The sequence below is a fragment of the Vicugna pacos genome, chromosome 19 (genome assembly GCF_048564905.1).
Source record: "Vicugna pacos chromosome 19, VicPac4, whole genome shotgun sequence".
NCBI classification, from domain to species: domain Eukaryota; kingdom Metazoa; phylum Chordata; class Mammalia; order Artiodactyla; family Camelidae; genus Vicugna; species Vicugna pacos.
In genome coordinates, this window is record NC_133005.1 from 21023944 (window position 1) to 21047605 (window position 23662).

A 23662-nucleotide genomic window follows, 5' to 3' on the forward strand; every position below is an offset into this window, starting at 1 on the left:
TCTTTTTATTCTTTCCTGTTAAATCTTTTTCAAGTTGCAGACATCATGACACTTCACCCCTAAGTACTTCCTCATGCGTCTGCTAAGAAAAAGGACATTCTAGTATGTAACCACCATAACATTATCTCACCTAAGAAAATTAACAGTAATTCCATATTACCATCTATTATCCAGGGCATATTCAAATTTTCTCAGCTGTCTCATAGATGTTTCCCAGGTTTTTTTTTTTTTTGGTTTGTTTAAATAAAATTAAGGTTCGTGCTTTGCACTGTTTTCTTATTCTTCAACTTCTTTTACATAAGAAAAGTTCTCCCTCTCGTTCTTTTAGTTTTACATGGCATTGGCTTCTTTTAACTGAATTTTTTAAAAAATTATTTACTTTTTTGGGGTAATAATTTTATTTTATTTTATTTAGTTTTAAAGGAGGTACTGGGGATTAAACCCAGGACCTTGTACATGCTAAGCACACGCTCTTCTGCTGAACTATATACCCTCCCCCTAAATTTTTTTTTAATTGTGATAAAGTACACGTAAAATTTACCATCTTAACCATTTTTAAGTGTACAGTTTAGTGGCCTTAAGCATATTTACATTGTTGTGCTATGATCACCACTACTCATCCACAGAACTCTTCATCTTGTAAAACTGAAATTCTGGTACCTATTAGACTGTAACTCTCCACTCCTTCCCCCCCGGCCCCCGGTAACCACCAGTCTGTGTTCTGTCTTTGTAAATTTGTCTATTGTAGGTACCTCATAAAAATGGAATCATACAATATTTGTCCTTTTGTGACTGACCTGTTTCACTTACTGTATTGTCTTTAAGCTTCATCTGTTTTTTTTTAGCGTGTGTCAGAATTTCTATCCTTTTTAAGATAGAACGATATTGTATTGTATGTATGTATCAAGCCTGTCTGTGTCCGTAGACACTTGGGTTGCTTCTACCTTTTAACTATTTCAAGTAATGCTGCTGTAAACATGGGTGTACAAGTACCTCTTTGAATCCTTGTTTTCATTTCTTAGGACTGCATATCCAGAAAGTGGAATTACTGAATCATATGGTAATTTAATATTTAATTTTTTAAGGACCCACCATGCTGTTTTCCACAGCAACTGCACTATTGTACATTCCCACTAATGGTGTGTAAAGGTTCCAGTTTCTCTTCATCCTTGCTAACATTTTATATTTTCTGCTTTTTTGATATTAACTATTTAAATTTGTATGGCAGTTATATCTCTTTATGGTTTGGATTTGCATTTCCTTGATGATTAGTGATATTGAGCATCTTTTTGTGTGCTTATTGGCCTTTTGTGTATCTCCTTTGGAGATTCAAAGTCCTTTCAAGTCCTTTGTCCATTCTGAGTTTTTTGTTGTTGTTGAGTTGTAGGAGTTCTTTATATATCCTGGATATTAGCCTCTTATCAGATATGTAACTTGCAGATGTTTCCTTCCATTCTGTGGGTTGTCTTTTCACTCTGTTTTATACTTTTATGAACATAAATTTTTAATTTTGATGACATCTAACTTATGTATTTTTTCATTTGTTGTCTGTGCTTTTGGTGTCATACCAAATCCAATGTCATGAAGATTTTCCCTATTGTTTCCTTCTAAAAATTTTTATAGTTTTAGGTTTACATTTTAGGTTTATGTGAGTCATTATTCTGTTTTGAGTTAAATTTTGTGTATGGTGTAAAGTAAGAGTCCAATTTTTTTTTTTTTACATGTGGCTATACAGTTTTCCCAAAACCATTTGTTGAAAAAAACTCTCCTTTCTCAGTAAATAATCTTGGTACCCTTGTCAAAAATCATTTGACCAGAAGAACATTATAGTAAGTGAAATAAGCCAGTCACAAAAAGAGTTTATTCTATTGCATTTGTCTGTATGTGTATCTTTATGCCAATACCAAACTGTTATGATGACTATAGCTTTGTAATACCTTTTGAAATCAGGAAGTATGTCCTCCAGCTTGATCCTTCTTTTTCAATATTTTATTTATTTTGGGTCCCTTGAGATTTCATAAGAATTTTAGAATGGATTTTTCTATTTCTAAAAAAAAAATTATTGGATAGAAATTGCATTGAATCTGTAGATTGCTTTGTGTAATACTAACAGCTTACCAGTATTAAGTCTTCCAGGGCATGATTGTGAATGTATTTCCATTATTGGTATCTTGTTTAATTTATTTCAGAAATATATGAATGATTCAGTTTTTCTGAATCCTCACCAGCATTTTGGTATCATCACTGTTATTTTAGTTTTTCTAATAGATGTATAGTAATATCTCATTGTGGTTTTAATTTATGTTTCCCTAATGGATAATGATGTTAAACTAGTTTTCACGTGCTTATCTGCCATCTCTATATCTACTTTGAAAAAAATGTTTCTTCATGCCTTTTGCCTACTTACTAATTGGATTTTTCTTTTTTTTACTGTTTAGTTTTGAGAGTTTTTAATGTATTTTACTTTGTCAGATAAGTGATTTGCAAATATATTCTCCCAATCTATAGCTTATCTTTTCATTCTCTCAACAAGGTCTTTCACAAAGCAAAAGTTTAAAATGTTGATGTTAATCAAATTTTTATCAAATTTTCAATGGATCATACTCTTGGTATCAAGTTTAAGAACTTCATCAGACCCTAAGTCCTGAGTATTTTCTATTTTCTTCTAAAGATTTTATAGTTTTACATTTAAATTTTTAAATCTGTTATCTATTTTGAGTTAATTTTTGTGTAAGGTTTAGGTTGAGGTTCATGTTTTTGTCTGTGGAATCCATTTGCTCCAACACCATTTATTGAAAAGACATTATTCCTCCATGGAAAAGACTATTGCTTTCCAACCTTTGTCAAATTAATTGGTTGTATTTGTGTGAGCCTGTTTCTAGCTATTCTATTCCATTCCATTGATCTACGTGTCTGTCGCTCAGCCAGTATCATTCAGGCTTGATTACTTTAGCTATATAGTAAGTCTTGACGTCAGATGGAATGATTCCTCCCACTTTATTCTTTGAAAACTTTTTTAGCTATTCTAGTTCCTTTGCCGTTCCATATAAATTTTAGAGTAATCTCGTCTATATATACAAAAAATCTTGCTGGGATTTTGGTAGGAATTGTGTTAAACTTATACGTCAATTTGCGGAGAATTGACATCTATACTATGTTGTCTTCCAGTCTATGAATATGATATGTCTCTCCATTTACTTAGATCTTATTTGATTTCCTTTATCAGTGTTTTGTAGTTTTTAGCATGTAAGTCCTATGCATGTTTTATTAGATTTATATTTAAATGATATATTTTTAATTGGGTTTCTGTGTGTTAATTGCTTTTATACAATTGGCTTTTATATGTTGCTTTTGCAGTTTCATGGAATTCACTTATTAATTATAGGATTTTTTTTTTTGTAGATTCTGTGAGAGCCCCTACATAGGTCATTATGTCATCTGCAAATAGGGATAGTTTTATTTTCCTTTTCTATCTTTATGCCTTTTGTTTTCTTTTTTACCTTATTGCATTGGCTAGAATGTCTACTATTACGTTGAATAGGAGTGATGAGAGCAAACATCTTTTTCTTGTTTCTCATTTAGTCTTTCACCATTAAGTATATCCCAGACTTTGCTTCAGATATTTTTTTGTAGATGTTCTTTACCAAGTTGAGGAAACTCAATTGATTTCTAGTTTTCTGAGTGTTTTTATTGAGAATAGGTATTGGATTTTGTCAGATGATTTTTCTGCATCAATTATGTGGTTATGTAATTTTTTTTCTTTAGCCTATAAAATGATGGATTATATTGATTGGTTTACCAACAATGAACCAGCCTTGCATGCCTCTTGGTCGTGGTGTATAATTCTTTTTATATGTTGTTGAATTCTATTTGCTAATATTTTATTGAGGGTTGTTACATCTGTATTCATGATTAATATTGATCTCTACGTTTTGGGGGGTTTTTTGGAACTGTCTTTGTCTGATTTTGGTATTGGGTGGAAGATTGTGAACATCTTCAGGGGAGACAGTGGTAATTGACTATTAAGTCTTGGACTTGGGGTGTTGGAACATCAGTAAGGATTTGGGGCAGGGAAGGAACCCAAGGAAGGGAGATGATGTTGTTTGGCTGGAAATACTGTTGCTTGGGTGAGGGCACTTTATCAGAACAGGGAGGGTGAGGATGAAGTCTGATTATTATGAATGGAACAGTTACTGTAGTTGGTTTGTGAAGGATCTTAGGGCTGGGAATATATTGATTGTAGGGGGAAAAGATTAACTATAGGAGTGTTAGGGAATGAATAGTAGAGACAGATCCTGGACCTGGAGGTGATGGGGACAGACCCAGTGGAAGGATCAGTCTCAAGCAGGAAAGTGAGCACTTCTCTCTGGGACTGCTCAGAAGGAAAAGAGATTGATATGGAGAGCATGGGGTCCTTAGAAGTGATATTAGTGTCTAGGAGTGCCTCTCCTTTTGCTTTATTTGAGAGGAAGGGCATATCCCAAGACCAAGGGAATTCGAGATCTGCATAGAAATGGGAGCAAGTACCATCTGTTGACACTCTCTGTGGGGCCAGTTGTGATGATGAGTCATAGCTCCGTTTAGGTCTTTAGACCAGTTTTTGGTTTTTATCTGTTTGGTCTTTGTTTTGTTTTTGACAGACCAGTGAGGACCACAGTTAGGGTAAATCAGTATGGGAACTCTTCTTACATAATCTTCAAAAATGAGAAGTCATTGGAGGTCCTTCTGGTGAGCTGCTGAGCCCCAGTCCTGTCAGCATTGATTGTGAGAGGGCCTTTGGCTCCATCCTTTGTTGAGGCAGAGAGCCACTGACCGTCGAGTTTGTAATCAGGAGTTCAGACTTTGTCTTCAGATCAGTTTTGCATAATCTCTTCCAAAAATAGAAGAGAAAAAAGAATGCTTTTCAATTTCTTTTTATGATTCTGATACCAAAACCAGGCAAGGACCAGTTTCCATCCCTAGCAGTCATTCTCTTCCTCATGCCTTCATGTGCTGGTACTCAGGAAGCTGATTTCTGTTTTTATTGCAGCTGCAGTCGACTCCGCCAGGTTCAAAGCATCCTGACCCAGAGCAGCAAGTCTCAGCCTGATGGGATCCTATGCATCCTAGGTCAGTGCTTTTAACAAGGATGGGGGAACTTGGCTTCTGTTCATGGGAAGATAATAATAGTATCACTGTGAGATAAGCTCCAAGTTAGTCTCCTTCTCCTAGTTCTTATTCCCCTGAAATCTGTTGCTGTTTAATGAGGTCAGATGACCTCAGTGAGATCTCAGTGAGATCTCAGTGAGATAGGAAACCCCTACCACAGAGCAGGCATTTGGGACATGTTATCTCACTTCTCCTCACAGTGACCTTACAAGGGAGCAGTGTTGTCTTTTTTTTACGGAGGAGGAAACTGAGACTCTGGGAGATAAAACAGACTTGCCCAGGGCCATAGGGTGGCGGAATTGGGCATTTCTTTATTCTTTAACTTTTTTTTTGTTATGAAAACATATGATATAATTTAAAAATTAAGACAGTCCACAAATAATAATGAATGAAGCTTTCTAACCATCCCAGACACCCAGTCTCACTCCCTAGATATAACATTGCCAACTGTATTTTTTTAAAACACAAAAGGGAACATTTTATGTATACTGTTGTTAACTTAAAAGTTTTACTTGACGGTATATCTTGGAGGTTTTTCTTAATATCAGATTGATCTCCTTCTCTATCTCATTTTCACTTACATTCGTAGTATTGAGTCATAAAAGTTGTTTAAGTCTGATTTTCTTCCCAGAAGTGAACCAGTTTCTTGTTCATTTATTTTGGATCACTAAGGACTCATATATATTTATTTTATATTTTGGGTTAAAATTCACTACCATTTCAAATTGTTCCAGCTTTGACCATTTGGAGAGCTTTCATCTGGCTCCTATGCCCCTCCCTTTGACGTATCCTCATAAAAGCTTTAGTTTGTTTAGGACTTCTGTATTTTCTGACACTGTAAGGTACCTCAGTCTTATTTTTGTATATTTCCTACTCCAGTCCTAGAATCAGCCATTTTTCTAAGGAGCCCTGTTTTGGGGTTTTTTTTTTGGTTTTTTTTTTTAATTGAAGAATGGTATCAAAAACCAAGATCTGTGTGCTGGGTATACTCTCTGCTATTGAGATGTCATTGCTTTTGGCCCTCTCAGCTGACAAAGTAAGGAAATAACGCGTGAACATTAACTGGTGAATATACACACATCTATAAATGTTACATAACCATTTGTATCTATATTAAGCTAGCCATGAATTTGTATGTGTTTCCAGCTCTAACCCATTACCACATGGATTATTCTAGCCTCCTCTTCTTGCATATCTATAAACTCCCATTCCACCAGTGAGAAACTTGTCACCTACCATCCACCATCCACTTACTTGTTCGATTCCAGTATATGTGTATATTAGTATCATATTTGTTAACCCATAATACCCCTGTGAGAAACAACTTTGTCAACTAGAGCACAGTGCTTACATATAGTATCTTTTGCCTTTACTTTTACATGGTAAGTCTTTTTAATGTTAGCAGTTTTTGTGACAGTTTATATGTCTGGAACCCTTAGAAGAGGACACGGTGAGGCTAGTCTAGCCCAGTTCACTGGTTATTTTTAACTCCATAGACCTTTCAACTCCAGGCCTTGTGTAGGCCAGGTCATCCCTGCTTTTGATTCTTTTTCATCCCTCCATTCACTGAAGTGTTGGATGGGTTAGAAGGCTGTGCTGCTTTGATCTTAACTGAGAAAGTAGTCATCCCATATTTGAAGTCCCCTACCACAGATAGTCCCTAGGCCCCTCTGATCTGAGTGACCATTACTTTTCACTCTTCACTGGTCTGAATAACCATTGGCAGTCCTGTTTCCCAGGCTTCAGCCATATTTCCATTCCTGGAGCTCCTTCTACCCCAACCCCTTCCTCTTAGCCTCACACAGACAGCTGCCTCCTGCCCTTAAGACATGTCCCTCTTGCCCAGAGCCAAAGCTCTGGGCCTTCACTTACCCAGGAACCAGGTAATATATGTGCCTGGGGCATAGAAAGGCAGTCGTGAAGGCAGTATTGTTTAGTTTCCTTTTTGTCTCTGACCCAGCCCCACTAGACTGTAAGCTTCATGAGGACCATTTGTAGGCCTGTTTACTACAAGCTCCAGCACCCAGCGCAGTGCTAGCCTTGGGCCTGATAAATATTTGTGAAATGGTGGATGTCTGTGGTTTTATTCACTTTTCCTCTTTTCACTTATTTGAGTTCTTTTCAAACCACTTTACCTCCTTTATTTGATCTCATAAAGGTCTCAGAGAAAGATCTCTGAGAAGTAAGTGCTTTTCTGATGCCTGTTCCTATTCCAGTGGGAAATATTACCAAATCTTTAACCAGCCGTGGCAGGACTGTATTTTCTGGTTCCTTCTGTCCTCAAGAACCGCTTTTGATTAAATTAACAGCTTCAATAATCTGTCCTTGTTGACTGTCTCCACTATATAGATCTTGAATTCAAGTAAGGATGCTTGATGCTGAGGCCTGCTTCTTTCACAGAGTTGCCTAGTTTGGTTTGTGGCACCAGAGTGGTCTGAGCTGCTGCCTTTAAGCATCAGAATGTTGCTGAGCAGGGGCAAGCTCTTGGGGCTCGTTTGCGCCCCGTGGTACAGTACAGCTGATCAGAGCCTTCTTTGCCTTGCAGGAATCGATAGCAGGTACAATGAAGGCTGCAGAGAGCTGGCAAATTACCTTCTGTTTGGTTTGTACAATCAGAATACCAGTGATTTTGAGAAAACAGGGTTTTCTGAAGAAGTTCTAGATGGTAAGTATATACTGGTAAGCTCCATGTCACAGCGGAGTAGGTGATTTATTCCTTTGGATTCTTATTTCATGGTCTTTTTATGGAAAAATATGATCAAATTTAAAATAGCCTGAAGCCCCGGTAAATGTTTGCTTTTGTATTCATGAAAAACGTTTCTTCTTTGCTCTTGTATTAAGCTCTGTTGGTCACCTACGGGATAAGAGACTAGTGACAAATAGTTTTCAGAGTAAGTTTAATGAATAAATCAGCTTTAGGTTTTTGTTTGTTTTTTTGTGGGGAGGGGAGTACTTAGATTTATTTATTTATTTATTTATTTATAGAGAAGGGACTGGGGATTGGACCCAGGACCTTGTGCACACTAAGCATGTGCCCTACCACTATGAACTATACTCTCCCCACTTGGATAAATCAGATTTAGAGGGAAAAAAGTAAACATCAGTGTTTGGCTTTATATCTTCTTGTCAGGGTACTAGTTTTCCTCTCAATTGCCTGCTGCGTCTGTGTGCTGAGGTTCATATTATGTGCCATTGTCCTATGAAAGCACTTAAAGCTGTGAGTCTAGGATGCGCCTGCAGGCTACTCTTGTAAGGAAGACTTCATGTGGATCTTCAGCTTAGGAACAAAGGCTCTTTGTCCTGCTCCATCTTTGGGAATTGTTTTCTGTGTGACTGTAATTCATGACGATGCCTGTGACTACAATGCAGGCTTTCTGCTTACATTCCCCTTTCCTTTGCTCTGAGACACTCACTGTGTGTTGATGCTGCTGTGGGGTGATGCCCAGGAGCTATCTCTGGTATCACATACTTAGCATCATAACTTGCCTGCCAGATGGGTCAGAAGACACAGGAATAGACAAATCAAAATGGACAAGAGACAGCTCTTGTGAAGCAGCTGGGGCACGCATGAAAGGAAACAGCTGATGCTGAAATAATCATTCTGTGGAGTTTTATCCCCCACAGACATTTGCCAATATCTGAAGACATTTTTTATTGTCACAACTGGGTAGAGTCAGTAAAAGCCAGGTATGCTACTAAACATCCTACAGTGAATACACAGGACAGCTCCCCACAACAAAGAGTGATCTGGTCTAAACTGTCAGTAGTGCTGAGGTTGAAAACTGAGATTACCAGATCTATGCTTCTGCGTTTCGATCTCTAATTATATGAGAGGAAAAGAAACTAACATGAAGGATTTATTTTTAAAAGAAACTTTTAAAACAATTTTCATGTTCATCCAATTCTCTTGTGCTTTCTTCTTTTACCTGACAGTAATAACATCAGTCCTATGTGATCCTGAGAATGCTTAATTAGGTTTTGTAGCTGTTGCATCATTTCTTTTACTGGATCCTAATTCTTTGCAGGATATTACACATTAGTGTAGAGTACATGCTACACAGGAAGCCCTTAGGGACTTCACATTCTCACTGTTGAGCAGATGGTCTGCAAGTGATTGAGGGCAGGGCTCCCAGTAGGATGAGAGGGGGCCCTTTCCTATCTCTCAGTCAGCATGAAGAGGCTGCTCCATCCTGTGTTCCCTAGAACACGTTGAGTCTGTGGAGCTCCAGGTGTGGAGCTCAGAGTGGCTTAAAAAGGCCACCATCATGGAGCTTTATTTCATGAGGCCACCCAGCTGTGCAGTCAGCTGAGATCCATATTCACCGGGCTTATGTTTTTGTAGATTATGGTCTGTTGCACTGTGTACTGTGTTTTCATTGCCTCCTGTCTCAGTGATCCCTGCCCCTCCTTGCTCCTCTCTCACCTCTGGGCACCTCTCCAGCCCATTCCCTACTGTTATCTTGTTAGAAAGAGACCTGATGGCTCTAGTTTCTGAGGAGCCGTAAAGTGGAGCCTCTGCTTTCCATCTGAAAGTGTGACTGCTTTCTTTCTCCGTGTTCAAACTGTTTTACTATTCCTGCTTCAGTCCATGGCTCTTTTGTTAGTTTGCCTGGTTTTATTTGCACCCTTGGGATTGCTTTATTTATTTGACCCACCAGCATTGATGGATTGATGGTTCCTCCTTAAATCTGTGAGCTGCTGATCTATTTATAGAAGCCTGCCCACTTGCTTCTACTTCCTTCCTCCCAGTCTTTCCTGTGTACAGAGTTCTCCCTTGTATACAGAGTAACCCTTCCCAGGTTGCGAGGAAAGGGATGTCCTGACAGGCACTGACAGGTGATGCCCTCTGGCCCCCAGTTGCCTTGAGCCAGAAAAGCCGTAAGCCAAGAGCTCTAGACACTGATGTCTGCAGGGGAATCAGTCACTGGCCATGTTTGGTGCTGTTTTCCTGCCTCAGTGGCTTTTGACTGTGGAGTTTCCTTTGCTATTTATCTCCACAGTGTTACATAGCTGAGTTTGGTACAACAGATTTTACTCTGTTGAACTTTGCAAAACACCCTGAAGGCTGTTCTTTTGACTTACCCAGTGCCTGCATTGCCATAACCAGAAGGCTGCGGTGGTGGAAGCATTACATGGGGACAAGGAAATCCTTGCTGTCCACACTTGGATATTCTAGTCACTTTGAAGCATGTTGCCTGATTAAAGCATTTTCAGTTTAGAGTTTTGTTACGTTGTTTCTGAAGTGGTTTTGATGGTTTTACTGATTATGTGGGCAGAAGATGTCTAACTGAAATGCCTCTGACAATCTTGTATTTTAATTTTGTTTTTCTTGCAGATGTGATTATATTGATCAAATCAGACAGTGTCCACCTGTACTGTAATCCTGTAAACTATCGCTATCTCTTACCCTATGTAGCACATTGGAGAAACCTGCATTTCTACTGCATGACAGAAAATGAGGTGAGAAGAGATAGACTAGGCACTTGGGGACACTCTTTGAGGAAAATGTAGATCTGAAACAGGAGGCCAGATCTTAAAAAAATTAAATTGCAAAATGTGGTTACACAAAAAAGCTTATTTGTTTTAGTGAAACTTTTCATATTTCATTATGAGGCTAACTTATAGATAAATTGCATGCCTAAGGGAGACAAAAAGAACTCTTCAAATTGGAACCTAAGAGCAGGCTTGTAAACCTACCTTTCTGCCCTGCTTCTTCATCACGACTGGATCCTTGCTCTCAGGCCTAGGAACTGCCCCAGGAGAACTTAATAAGCTCTGTGACATTTCCGTGTTTGGATTTCTTGCTATTTGTTTCTATTTCCCTTTGGACCCTTTTCAAGGGTTTGGCTGGAAATCAAATTGGGACTTAAGATTTAGGATTTCATAAAAATTATGATCCAGTGTGGCTCAAGAACCTTTCTTTCCATACAAGCATTTGGGGGATTTTTGAGGACAAATTTCTCTCTTGCATTTAGGTCTCTGATCCATTTTGAGCTTATTTCTGGGTGTGGTATAAGGAAGGGAATGACAAGTGTTTCTGACCGGCAAACAAAACATTGGCTTTAAAAACACCCTCTTGGGACATTTTGGGACCACTGATAAAAATGCAGAGAAAATATGGGACTTCGTATGTTGTTCACGATAGCCTGTTTTCCTTTCCATTTCCTTTTTTAGTATGAAGATGAGGAAGCTGCAGAAGAATTTAAAATTGCCAGCTTTGTGGACATGGTTCGAGACTGTAGTAGAATTGGCATCCCTTACAGCTCCCAAGGTACGTATCTGACATCTTAGAGCCTTGCTTGGATGGTATGTGAATCGAATGTCCTTCCTTCTCCCTTCAGTGGAGGCATTCAGCTGGGAAGCCCGTTGATCTATTTTTGCTAAAGTCAGAAGAGAATCAAGCAGAATGAAATTTGGCAACTTTCCTATGTAAGCCCGTGTTGCTAACTACAGCTACAGATTCTGCAGCAACACCGCAGGCTACCAGCGGTCAGACAGAAGAACTGATGCGGGGTTAGCCACAGCTGCTGTCTGTTCTGCACCAGCTATACAGAGAGTGTAGATGTGGGGCCTCTTGCTAATGAGAAATAGTAGTTTGGGTAGCTGTTAAAAATATTCTGTCAGTGAGGCTCAAAAATAATGTATAAAAATGCAGGGAAAAAATTAACAAGTTTAGCAGTGCTTATATCTTATTTAAAAAAGAAACAAACCTTGTACTTTGAAGCTTTTGTTGTTAAGAAAGGAAAAACTTTGATTTGGTAATTTTCCCTTGAGGGACTTGGTTAGCTATGTTCTTAAGGAAGAGGAGCCAAGTTTGGATCTGTTAATAATTATATCCACTAAGTGATACAAGTCAGATATAATAGGCCACTATTTATTCATTTACTTAGTTAATTATTTACTTAAGAAACCAGAATCTGAAAATATACCATAGAGAAATCTGAATGTTTGTAACTTGTTTATTATGGTTTGTTTTCTTTGGCTTTCATTTTTGTGTTTCTGATGTTACTATCTAACCAGTTTATCTGTTTCAGTTTTATTTTGCTGGTTGAGACTGTGGTGAACTCGTGAGAAATGATGCTGTCTGACCACATTAGATCAGGTTTAGACTGCTGTGTCCAGGACGGTATTTGATACATGCTGTACTTGATTCCTCTAGGTCACCTGCAGATATTTGATATGTTTGTAGTGGAGAAATGGCCAATTGTACAGGCCTTTGCACTTGAGGGCATTGGAGGGGATGGATTTTTTACCATGAAATACGAGGTACGTATGAAAAGCAGTATCCCTGGTTTTTATCTGCTGTTGGGCTGTTTTTATGAAGGTCCACAGGGTGGGTGTTCATCTGTATAACACTCTGAAAAGCTGGCAGCGACCTCCAAAGGGCATGGAGCAACTTAACAGACTTGAAATGGGAAATAGTTGCTGTTTAAGCTTGTCCCCAAACTGAGCTCCTGTGTCCTTTATTCTTGGAGTTCCTTTCTGTCCTCCTTCCTCTCCTTTCCTCATTCTGAGTTCACTGCAGCACCGTGGGCTGACTCTTCTTTTAATTTTTATTGTACTATGTCACACACATTTATCACACACACCCACTCACGCATCCACCCCTGGTGTCTGGACTGGCAGTTCTTAGAGACAAACACAGTCTTCTTGTTGTTGTTTATGTCTCAGAAATTCATGTAATTTAATTATTCAAGAGCAGTGAAAGAGACAGTGCAGAATTTTGTATAAGTACTGTGTCCTAGAGGAGTGAAAGGGTTAGCTTTTGTGGTAAGAACAGTATCTTTTATTTCAGAATTCTTTGCATCTAGAAAATGACCAATAATATTTGTTAAGTAAATTAATGAATGAGACTGGGAGAGGGGATCATCCAGGGTACACATTAGGGAGGATGACCTGGTATCTGTGTGCCTCCATAGGACCCCCACTGAGATGACCTGCCTCCAGCCCAGGGAACCAGAGAGAAGAAGCATTGACATGCTAGAAATGGGGGCGTACTGTTAGGGATAGAGTAAGTGGCACCTTTGGAAGCAAGGCCCAGGGCTCATTCCTACCCATCCTTCTGAGAACTAGCAGTGTCCCAAGAAATGAATGGAGGCTTATCTGGCACACTCTGTAATGTAAAGGAGTTTGGGCTACATGGATGAAGAGAAGCCCACAAGTTCACCTCCACTTTTCCTGCTTCAAAACCAGTTTTCTCACATTGACTACAAGTAGCAGAAGTTCAGCAAGACTGTGGGAGCTGCCCCTGATAATCAGCAATAATGCTCTGTAATTTAGAAGAATAAGAGCTTAAATGGAGGCAGGCCATGCAAGGTAGAGAGGAAGCTTAAAATTTTTAGTGATAATGGTAATAATTATCTTTAATTAATTGTATAAACTAGGCATTTACAGTGACTCCTACATGCCAGACACTGTTGTAAGCATTTTGCGTGGATTTACTTTAATTAATACAGTAACCCTCTGAGGTAGGTACTGTTACCGCTCCTGTTTTACAGAAAGGTTAATGAATTTCCCAGAGTCACAGAGCTGGTAGCCAGTGAGTAGCAGGGCTGGGACTTTGTCTAGAAAGTCTGGCTTCAAAGCCTGGTAGAGTGCATGCTTAGCATCATAAGGTCCTAGGTCCATTATCTAGTAAATCAATCAATCAATCAAATCATCCCCTCTCCCCCCCCCGCCCCCGCAAAAAAAAAAAAAAAGAAAGCAAAGCCTGTGCTCCTAACCCCTGGGCTGCCACTAGATTAGCGCTGGAAAGCACTGTACTAGGAGGCGCACAATTGCTGCAGCCCAAATGGGGCAGGCCTCTGGCTCCTGCCTTAAGGTGCATCATACCATGAAGTCAAATCCCAAAGAAACAAAACCCCCTTCCAAAAAAAAAAAACCTTTATTAAGTTAATGTAGATTTTTACTACAGGGTGGTGTTTTTAGGGGGTGGTGTTGGCAGTGAGGAGAAAACATCACACAACATATGGTACAAGTTATTACTATAAGTCTTCTCTTAAGATCCCTTTCTTCAGATCCTGCTCTTCTCTGTAGCTGCTAATTTTCATTCTCTCAGGTACCTTTTATCTCCATCTCTCTCCCCCCAACCTCAGTTCTCTTCCTTATCCCATCCTTTCTGGTCCTTTACGGTATGGAGCAATTTGGCTTACTGGTCAGCTCTGCCATTATACTCTCTTCTTCTCTGATTCACATATTGAAGGCCTGATAACTACCTGAGACAGAAGAGTTCTTGCCTCCTCTGAAAGCTTAAGAAGAGAACTGCAAACATAACATAATTTTTTAAACTTCTCTTCTGTTGCATGCCCATAACCAGAAGAAAGTTATTACTTAGAGGATGTTTTGTCTTTGCTGTGGTAGGTGCCAGCATGAGAAAGGAAGCCAGACTCACATTGGATTTACTTGGTATTTAGGCCAGGCCAAACTGAGTTAGGAATATAGAGAACTCTTTCTTCCTGAAAGCAGTACAGGAAAGTTCCTCTGCTAGGGCTTTCCCTGCCTCCGACTTCCTCCTTACTCTCCAGCTGCTAGAACTGTGTGACCTGGTTACGTACATTTACATCAACCAACTCCCCAAGGGGAGGATTCTAAAAGCGAACTTCTGAATAAAGAGAATAACCGTAGAGTGAGCATTCATTCACCTTTTTATGGAAAACATAAGATTTTTGTATTGAAAGGTGGAATAAGACTTAACGAAAAAATTCAATAGAAGGCAAGAAAGAGACCATAGCATATTAGATGCAAGCATAGATCAGTATGTTTTTAAAAAAGATTTTTCTCCAGGAAATAAAATAAAAATTGAGGGAAAAAAAATCTTTTATACTTTCTAAGAATGGAGTTTGTAAAAAGAGAAGTGAGATAAAGTAAGCAGAATTTAAAAGGGAGATGGATGACATATAAGGAAATATTGTAATAAGTCTCAAACTTCATTAGTAGAATTAAAATTTGCATTTAAAAATAGAAATCAGGGAGATTGGCCAAGATGGTAGAGTGGAAAGACCCTGAGCTCACCTGCTCTCCTGAACACACCAAAATCACAAATGTTTGCAGAACAGCTATCAATGAAAAAGAGCAGAACCTATCAGAAGAGATCTTCTACAACTAGAGACATAAAGAATGAATGACAACGAGATGGGTAGGAGGGCCAGACTCAAGATATAGTCAAGTCTCACACCCCCAGGTGGGTGACCCACAAACAGGAGAATAATTACCTTGCAGAGTTTCTCCCACAGGAGTGAGAGTTCTAAGCCCCATGTCTGGCTCCTCTGTTCGTAGAGGGGGAGGTGGGGGTCCTACATTAAGATGATCATCCCCCAGAGCATTTGGCTTTGAAAGTTTGTGGGGTTTAATTTCTAGAGTCCTGCAGGTTTAGGGAAAATGGAGACTTTACTCTTCAAGGGCACATGCAGAAATCTGACATGCACTCAGACCCAGGGAAAGAATGGTAATTTGATAGGAGCCTGGCCAGACTTACCTGTTGGTTTTTGAGAGTCTCTCAAAGAGGCAGGAGGCAACTGTACCTCACTCTGAGGGCACAGACACTGGTAGCAGCCCTTCCTCGGTGCTCATTCTACCATGTAGACATTGGTGCTGGTGGGTGCCTTTGTGGAATCCTCTCTCTTGCTCATTAATACCAAGACCTGAGCCCACCTAACAGCCTATAGGTGCCAGTGCTGGGACACTCAGGCCAAGCAACTAACTGGGCAGGGAAACAGCCCCATCTGTCAGTGGACAGGCTGCCTAAAGACCTCCTGAGCCCACAGCCACCTCTAGTCATGGTCCTGCCCACCAGAGAGCACAGGACCCAACTCCATTCACCAGCGGGCAGGCACCAGCCCCAGAATCCCCTGGGTCCCAGCCTGCCTTTCAGGAAGCCCACTCTAGCCTCTAGGACCAGCCTCACCCACCAGGCGGCAGATACCAGACGTAAGAAAACTATAATCTTGCAGCCTGTGAAGACAGAGTAGTGGAAATCACTGATGTTTAATGGAAAAAAAAGATTGAAAATAAATGAGAACAGTTTAAGAGACCTTTGGGACAACATCAAGTGCACTAATATTTGCATTATAGTGGTCCCAGAAGGAAAATAGAGAAAAGGCCTGAGAAAATATTTGAAGACATAATAGCTGGAAACTTCCCTAACCTGGGAAAGGAAAAAGTCATCCAAATCCAGGAGGCACAGAGAGTCCCATAGAGGATTAACCCCAAGAGGAGCACACCAAGACACATTGTAATTTAAATGGCAAAAATTAAAGACAGTATTAAAAGTAACAAAGCAAAGGCAACAAATAACATACAAGGGGACTCTCTTAAGGCTATCAGCTGCCGTTTCAGCAGAAATTCTGCAGCTGCAATATATTTAAAGTGATGAAAGGAAAAAGCCTATGACCAAGAATACCCTACCCAGCAATGCTTTCATTCAGATTTGATGCAGAGATCGAAAGCTTTACAGACAAGTAAAAGCTAAAATAATTCAGTGCCACCAAACCAGCTTGACAAGAAATGTTACAGGAACTTCTCAAAAAGAAAAGGCCACAACTGGAAACATGAAAATTATGAAGGTAAGAAATCATCCAAACAAAAGGCTACTAGGAAGACTGAAAGACAAAAGTAGTAAAATCATTTATAACACAAGCAGGTAAAGGATGCACAAAATAATTAGATGTAAAATATATCAAAAACAGTAATCATAAGGGGAGGAGAGTACAAATACAAGATTGGTAAAATGCATTTGAAATTAAGAGATCAACAACTCAGAACAGTCAAGAATGTAGAAAAGATCGATGATACTGAAAGCTCGTTCTTTGAAAAGATAAACAAAATTGATAAACCTTTAACCAGACTCATCAAGAAAAAAAGGGAGAGGGCCCAAATCAATAAAATCAGAAATGAAAAAGGAGAAGTTGTAACCAACACCACTGAAATACAAAGGATCCTAAGAGACTACTACAAACAATTATATGCCAATAAAATGCACAACCTAGAACAAATGGACAAATTCTTGGAAATATACAGTCTCCCAAGACTGAACCAGGAAGGAATAGAAGATACGAGCGGATCAATTACCAGTAATGAAATTGAATCAGTAATTTAAAAACTCCCAACAAACAAAAGTCCAGAACAAAATGACTTCACAAATGAATTCTACCACACATTTAAATAAGAGTTAACACCTATCCTTTTCAAAGTATTCCAAAAGTTGCAGAGAATGGGACACTTCTGAAATCATTCTATGAGGCTAGCATCACTCTCATACCAAAACCAAACAAAAATATCACCACACACATACACAAAAAACAGGCCTGTATCACTGATTAACCTAGATGGAAAAATCCTCAACAAAATATTAGCAAACCATACCCAACAATGCATTAAAAGGATCATACACCATGGTCAAGTGAGATTTATCCCAAGGATGCAAGGAGTTTTCAATATCTGCAAATAAGGCAGCATGATACATCACATTAACAAGTTGAAGAATAAAAACCATATGATAATCTCAACAAATGCAGAAAAAGCTTTTGACAAAATTCAACATATTTATGATAAAAACTCTCTAGGAAGTGGGCATAGGGGGAACATACCTCAACATAATAAGGGCTTCATATGACAAACCCACAGCTAGCATCATATTCAACTGTGAATAGCTGAAAGCATTTCCTTTAAGGTCAGGAACAAGACAAGGATGTCCACTCTAACCACTTTTATTCATCATAATATTGGAAGTCCTAGACACAGCAATTAGACAAGAAAAAGAAATAGAAGGAATCCAAATGGAAAAGGAAGATGTAAAACTATCAGTGTTTGCAGATGACATGATTCTGAACATAGAAAATTCTAAACTACTACAGCTCATCAGTGAGTTCACTAAAGCAGGATACAAAATTAATACATGGAAATCTGTTGCATTTCTATATACTAACAAAGAACTATAAGAAAAAGAAATTATAGAGACAATCCCATTTACCATTGCATCAAGAACAAAATACCTTGGAATAAACCTACCTAAGAAGGTAAAAGACCTGTACTCAGAAAACTGTAAGACACTGATGAAAGAAATTAAAGATGACACAAACAGGTGTATTGGAAGAAATGATGTTAAAATGACCATACTACCAAGGCAATATACAGATTGAATGCAATCTCCATCAAAATACCAGTGGCATTTTTCGTAGAACTAGAGCAAATTATTTTAAAATTTGTGTGGAAACACAAAAGACCCCAAATAGCCAAAACAATCTTGAGAAGTACAGAGCTGGAAGAATCATGCTCCCTGACTTCAGACTTTAATACAAAGCTACAGTCAAACAAACAAACAAACAAAAAACCAAGATGGTACTGGCATGAAAACAGACACATAGAGCAGTGGAACAGAATAGAAAGCTTGTAAATAGACCCACACACTTATGGTCAATTAAACTATGACAAAGGAGGCAAGAATATACAATGAAGAAAAGACGGTCTCTTCAATAAGTGGTGCTGGGATAACTGGATAGCTGCATATAAAAGAATGAAATTAGAACATTCTCTAACAACATATAAAAAAATAAACTCCAAATGGATTGAAGACCTAAGTGTAAGTCTGGAAAGCATAAAACTCCTAGAGGAAAACATAGGCAGAATACTCTTTGATGTAAATCATAGCAATATTTTTTGGATCTGTCTCCTAAAGCAAAGAAATAAAAGCAAAAATAAATAAATGGGACCTAATTAAACTTAGAAGCTTTGGCATGGCAAAGGAAACCATCCACAAAACAAAAGGATAACCTACTGAATGAAAAAAATATTTGCAAATTATGTGACCAATAAGGGGTTAATATCCAAAATGTGTAAACAACTTATACAACTCAACCTCAAAAACAAACAACCTGATTAAAAAATGTCCGGAAGACCTGAATAGACAGTTTTCTAAAGATTTTTCTACCAAGACGCATTAAAAGATGCTCAACATCACTAATCATCAGGGAAATGCAAATCAAAACCACAGTAAGATACCACCTCACACCTGTTAGAATGACTCATCAAAAAAACAACAAATAGCAAGTATTGGCATGGATGTGGAAAAAAGGAACCCTTGTACACTGTTGGTAGGAATATAAATCGGTGCAGCTGCTGTGGAAAACAGTATGGAGGGTTCTCAAAAAACTAAAAATTAAACTACCATATGACCCAGCATTTCTACTCCTGGGTATATATGCGAAAAAAACAAAAACACTAATTTGAAAAGATACATGCACCCCATTGTTCATAGCAGCATTATTTACAACAGCCATACGGAAGCAACCGTCAACAGCTGAATGGAGAAAGAAGATATGGTATATATACACAGTGGAAGACTGCTCGGTCATAAAACAGAATGAAATTTTGCCATTTGCGACAACATGGATGGACTTTGAGGGTATTATACTAAGTGAAATAAGTCAGACAAAGAAAGACAAATATTGTATGATATCACTTATATGTAGAATCTTAAAAATACAACCAACCAATGAATATAACAAAAAAGTAGCAGACTCAAAAAAGCACAAAGAATAAAGTAGTGGTTACCAGTGGGGAGGGGGAAGGATGGGGGCAGCATAGGGGTAGGGGATTAAGAGATACAAAGCAGTATGTTTAAAATAAGCTGCAAGGATATATTGTGCAACACAGGGAATATGGCCAATACTTTATAATAACTATAAATGCAGTATAACCTTTAAAAATTGTGAATAACTGTATTATACATCTGTAATGTACAATTTTGTACATCAACTATAGTTCAATTAAAAATAAATAGAAATCAAATTCAGTGCCCCCTCAAAATTAATCAGTTGACACACTTGTAAAACTGTTCCAGAGTGCAGAGGAAGAAACCAATAGATTAAATCGATGGGAAGAAAGTAGTAAAATGGAGGATAGAGAATGGAAACGTGATATTAAAAATGAAGGGATTAATTGAAGGTTATGTAATAGTCTTTGTTGTCCTCCCTCATCCCCAAGTGACAGGCAACCAGACATTTACCAGCTGCCTTCTCCACCCTAGGAAGAACGGGGAACAAGGTGAATGGGTCAGGGTTCTCCATAGAAACTGAAAAACAAGAGAAAACAAAGAGAATTCATTGTCTGGTGTAGCTTTTGACGCCTGAGCGTAAAGCTCTCTACGCTTTGGAATTTAGAATATGAGGGGATAGGGATCCTGTAATAATTGCCTCCTGCCCCTCTACTCTCCCTAAAAAACTTCCTCATAGTTAACAAGCTCTGCTGAAAACAGAAAGCTTCCAATCAGCTTTTCCTTTTGAAAATATAAACAGGCAATGAAAATCACCAGACGTTTGATTAAATACCTGTAACCTGAGAGAAAAAGATCAAGATTTTTTTAAAAATCTGATTGAATAAGACTCAAAGAAAGGGGGAGGGTATAGCTCAGTGGTAGAGTGCATGCTTAGTATGCACAAAGGTCCTGGGTTCAATCCCTAGTACTGCCATTAAAAACAAACAAACAAACAAACCTAATTACCATCCCTCCCAAAAAAGACTCTAAGATAATTTAAGATATAGAGAAAAGCTTAAGACAGAACTCTTAGGTTGCTCAGAGAAGTGTAAAATTTATTTGGTAACCGTGGAACAAATGTTATATTGTGATTAATGAGTGTAAGCAAAATATGAGCGCTGGAAAATTATAATTGATAAAATTAACAGAGGAGTTGAGGGGTAAAGTTAGGAAAATCTAAAAATGTCAAATTTTAGAAATCATAGAGATAGAAAATATGAGAACGAACTTTAAAGTCATAGAAAACTAATCCACAAGGTCTGATATCCAGTAAGTAGGAGTTCCAGAATCTTTCTGGCGCAGAGATACAAGAAAGAAAGAAATTTAAAAAATAAGTAAATAAACATGTCCAGTGATAAAGAGAAATAAAAAAGCTTTTAAGTTAAATCTCTTAGCAAGTGTGGTTGAGAAGGAAAAAAAACCTTAAATCTTTCTATGCCTTTTTTGAGCACTAAAGATTGAAGAATATCATAAAAAGCTTTCAGGAAGGAAAAATAAGTGACCTACAATAAGACAACAAGAACTTGATTTCTCTCCTTCCCCAACCAAAACAAACATCAAACAAGATATGTGAAGCATTGGTTTTCAAGACACTAGACATCAATGAAGAATAGTGATTCCCTGAGAGATAGAAATCTCTCATGAGGTGAGCCTCACAGTTTCCCAGGTTCCTACAGTTGACACTTGAACAGCATGGTTCTGAACTGCAAAGGTCCACTTATATGCAGGTTTTTTTAGTAGACGATAGTGCCATACTGTACCACAGTCTGCAGTTGGTGGAATCCACAGATGCAGAACTGTGGATGCAGAGCTGCATGTACAGAGGGCTGACTGTAAGAGTTACACATGGATTTTTCTACTGCACAGAGGGTCAGTGCCCCTAAGCCCCAGGTTATTCAAGGATCAGCTGCACTTTGAGAAAATGTCCAGGCCATGGCACAGTGGGGGTACCCAAGTGGATCTCAGTGCACTTCCTGAGCTGAGTAGTTGCAGCTGAGAGTCTGGTGAAGCCAAGGAGCTGGCGTACTAAAGAGGAAGGAAAAGCCCAAAGACAGAACTCCCAAGATCTGCCAAGATTTCTCTTCCCCCCATTCCTTGACCCACAATCCAAGTATTCAACAGATTATTGTCAGTACATTCATGTGTGAGGTAACTGCTGGAAAAAAAATCTCGAAGTACTCCAGAACAGTGGGTCAGAGCTGGGAATAGTGCCTATTCTCATCAGTTAGACTGGAAAAATGCATAATTCACAGGGCATTGGATAGAGTCCTCAGGAGGGTTTTGTCTCAGTAGTGGGAAATAATCATTCAGCCCTAGTCCGAGCACTGCTCTGGACCCTCCGAACAATTTGTACAAGCAAGACCTGAAAGGATCAAACAGTTTCCAAGTAACTTAAATGCATTCCAGAACAAAGCACAAAAATATTTATAGGAATACAAAAATATCTGGCTCCCAAGAAGGCAAAGTTCACAATATCTGGCATCCAAAGGTTATCAGTTAACCAAGAAGCGGGAAAACATGACTGATAATAAGGTAATCGCAACTGACCTAGAATTGACAGAAATGTTAGAATTAGAAGGCAAGGGCATTAAAAGTTTCTCTAACTGTATTCCATATGTTCACAAAGCTAGAAGAAAGATTGAAAATGTTAAACAGAAACAGACAAAAAAAAGAGACCCAAATTGAACTTGTAGGAGTGAAAACTGCAATATCTAAGATGAAAAATACACTAGATGGCATTAACCTGCCAAAGAAAAGATTAGTGAATTTGAATTGATAGTAGTAGAAACTATCCAAGATGAAGCACAGGAAGACTAAAGAATCCAAAAGAATGGAAAGAGCATCAGTGATTGACAAATCAGGCATAAGGACAGAATACATTTTAAAACAAACAAACAAAAATTCCTCCCATTAATCCTTTCTTAAAAAGCTATTGGAGGATGTGCTCCAGCAAACAAAGAGGTTAAAATAAGGAGACAAGTAAACAATGGAACCAGATCCATCATGTGAGAGCTCCAGGATGACACCAAAGAGAAGTCTCAAAATGATAGTTACAGGTGCACAGCAAGCTTACATAACAGCAAGACCATAATGAAGCAAGAAGAAGAAAAAAAATTGATAGATTATCTAATACTTTTAGGCCAGTGGTTCTCAATTGGGATGATTTTGCTGCCCCATCTCCACCCTCTCTGCAAGTCATTTGGCACTATTTGGACATACTTTCAGTTTGCCTGGACAGAGGGGTGTTGAGGCATCTAGTAAGCAGAAGCCAGGGATGTTGCTAAGCCTGCTACATGCACTGGGCAGCCCCTTGCAACAAAGACATAACTGACCCAAAATGACAATAGTGTTGCTGTTTATAAACCCGCATATAAGCATACCAGCAAATTAAGTGGGGGAAGTTAGAAGAAAATTGTAGGATTGATTTTTTTTTAATATTACACAAGTGAAAAAAGTGAAGCTGTTGGTAGCTCTAGGAAAAACAATTTGTTTAAGAAAGCAGATAGGAATATGGTATGTACTTGGCCTGCAGTAAATTATATAGAAACAGATATAGATAAATATGTCTTTAATGTTATAAACAGTAACTACTGGTTTAACAAAAAAGTCATATTATGATATTAGATAATGTTAAAGTGTGTTATGTGTATGTAGAGAAGAGGTGTGAGAGTGGGGACGAGCATAGAAGAACTACATCTTTGCCATGAGTCAATATTTAATTTCTAAATTGATAAATCAAGAAGTAGGGTTTGAGCTTATTACATCAAAATACGGAGATAATTACCAGAAAGAAAGTGTTAAAAGAATTCAACGTGGTTGGCTCTGAGGATTGAGGCTAGTGGAGGCTTGTGAAAGGTTGGAGTAGGGGATTAAATGTTTTTTATTACAAGCCTTTAGTACTAGTATTTGATTTTTTTTAAACTATAGAAATGTGTTATTTTAATTAAACTTTGATTTTAAACAAAGATGAAAATTATATATCTG

The 23662-nt window shown here is 38.4% G+C and overlaps 1 protein-coding gene across 2 annotated transcripts in view; it reads left to right on the forward strand.

Moving 5' to 3' along the window:
* Positions 1-23662, forward strand: part of DNAAF9 (dynein axonemal assembly factor 9) — a 107195-nt gene that overhangs the window by 10473 nt on the left and 73060 nt on the right. For both annotated transcript variants that reach the window (XM_006207334.3, XM_015241818.3), the window contains exons 2-6: positions 5030-5109; positions 7694-7813; positions 10484-10608; positions 11323-11419; positions 12308-12414. In XM_006207334.3, coding sequence (XP_006207396.1) covers positions 5030-5109; positions 7694-7813; positions 10484-10608; positions 11323-11419; positions 12308-12414 — 529 coding nt within the window. The remainder of the gene's footprint in view (positions 1-5029; positions 5110-7693; positions 7814-10483; positions 10609-11322; positions 11420-12307; positions 12415-23662) is intronic.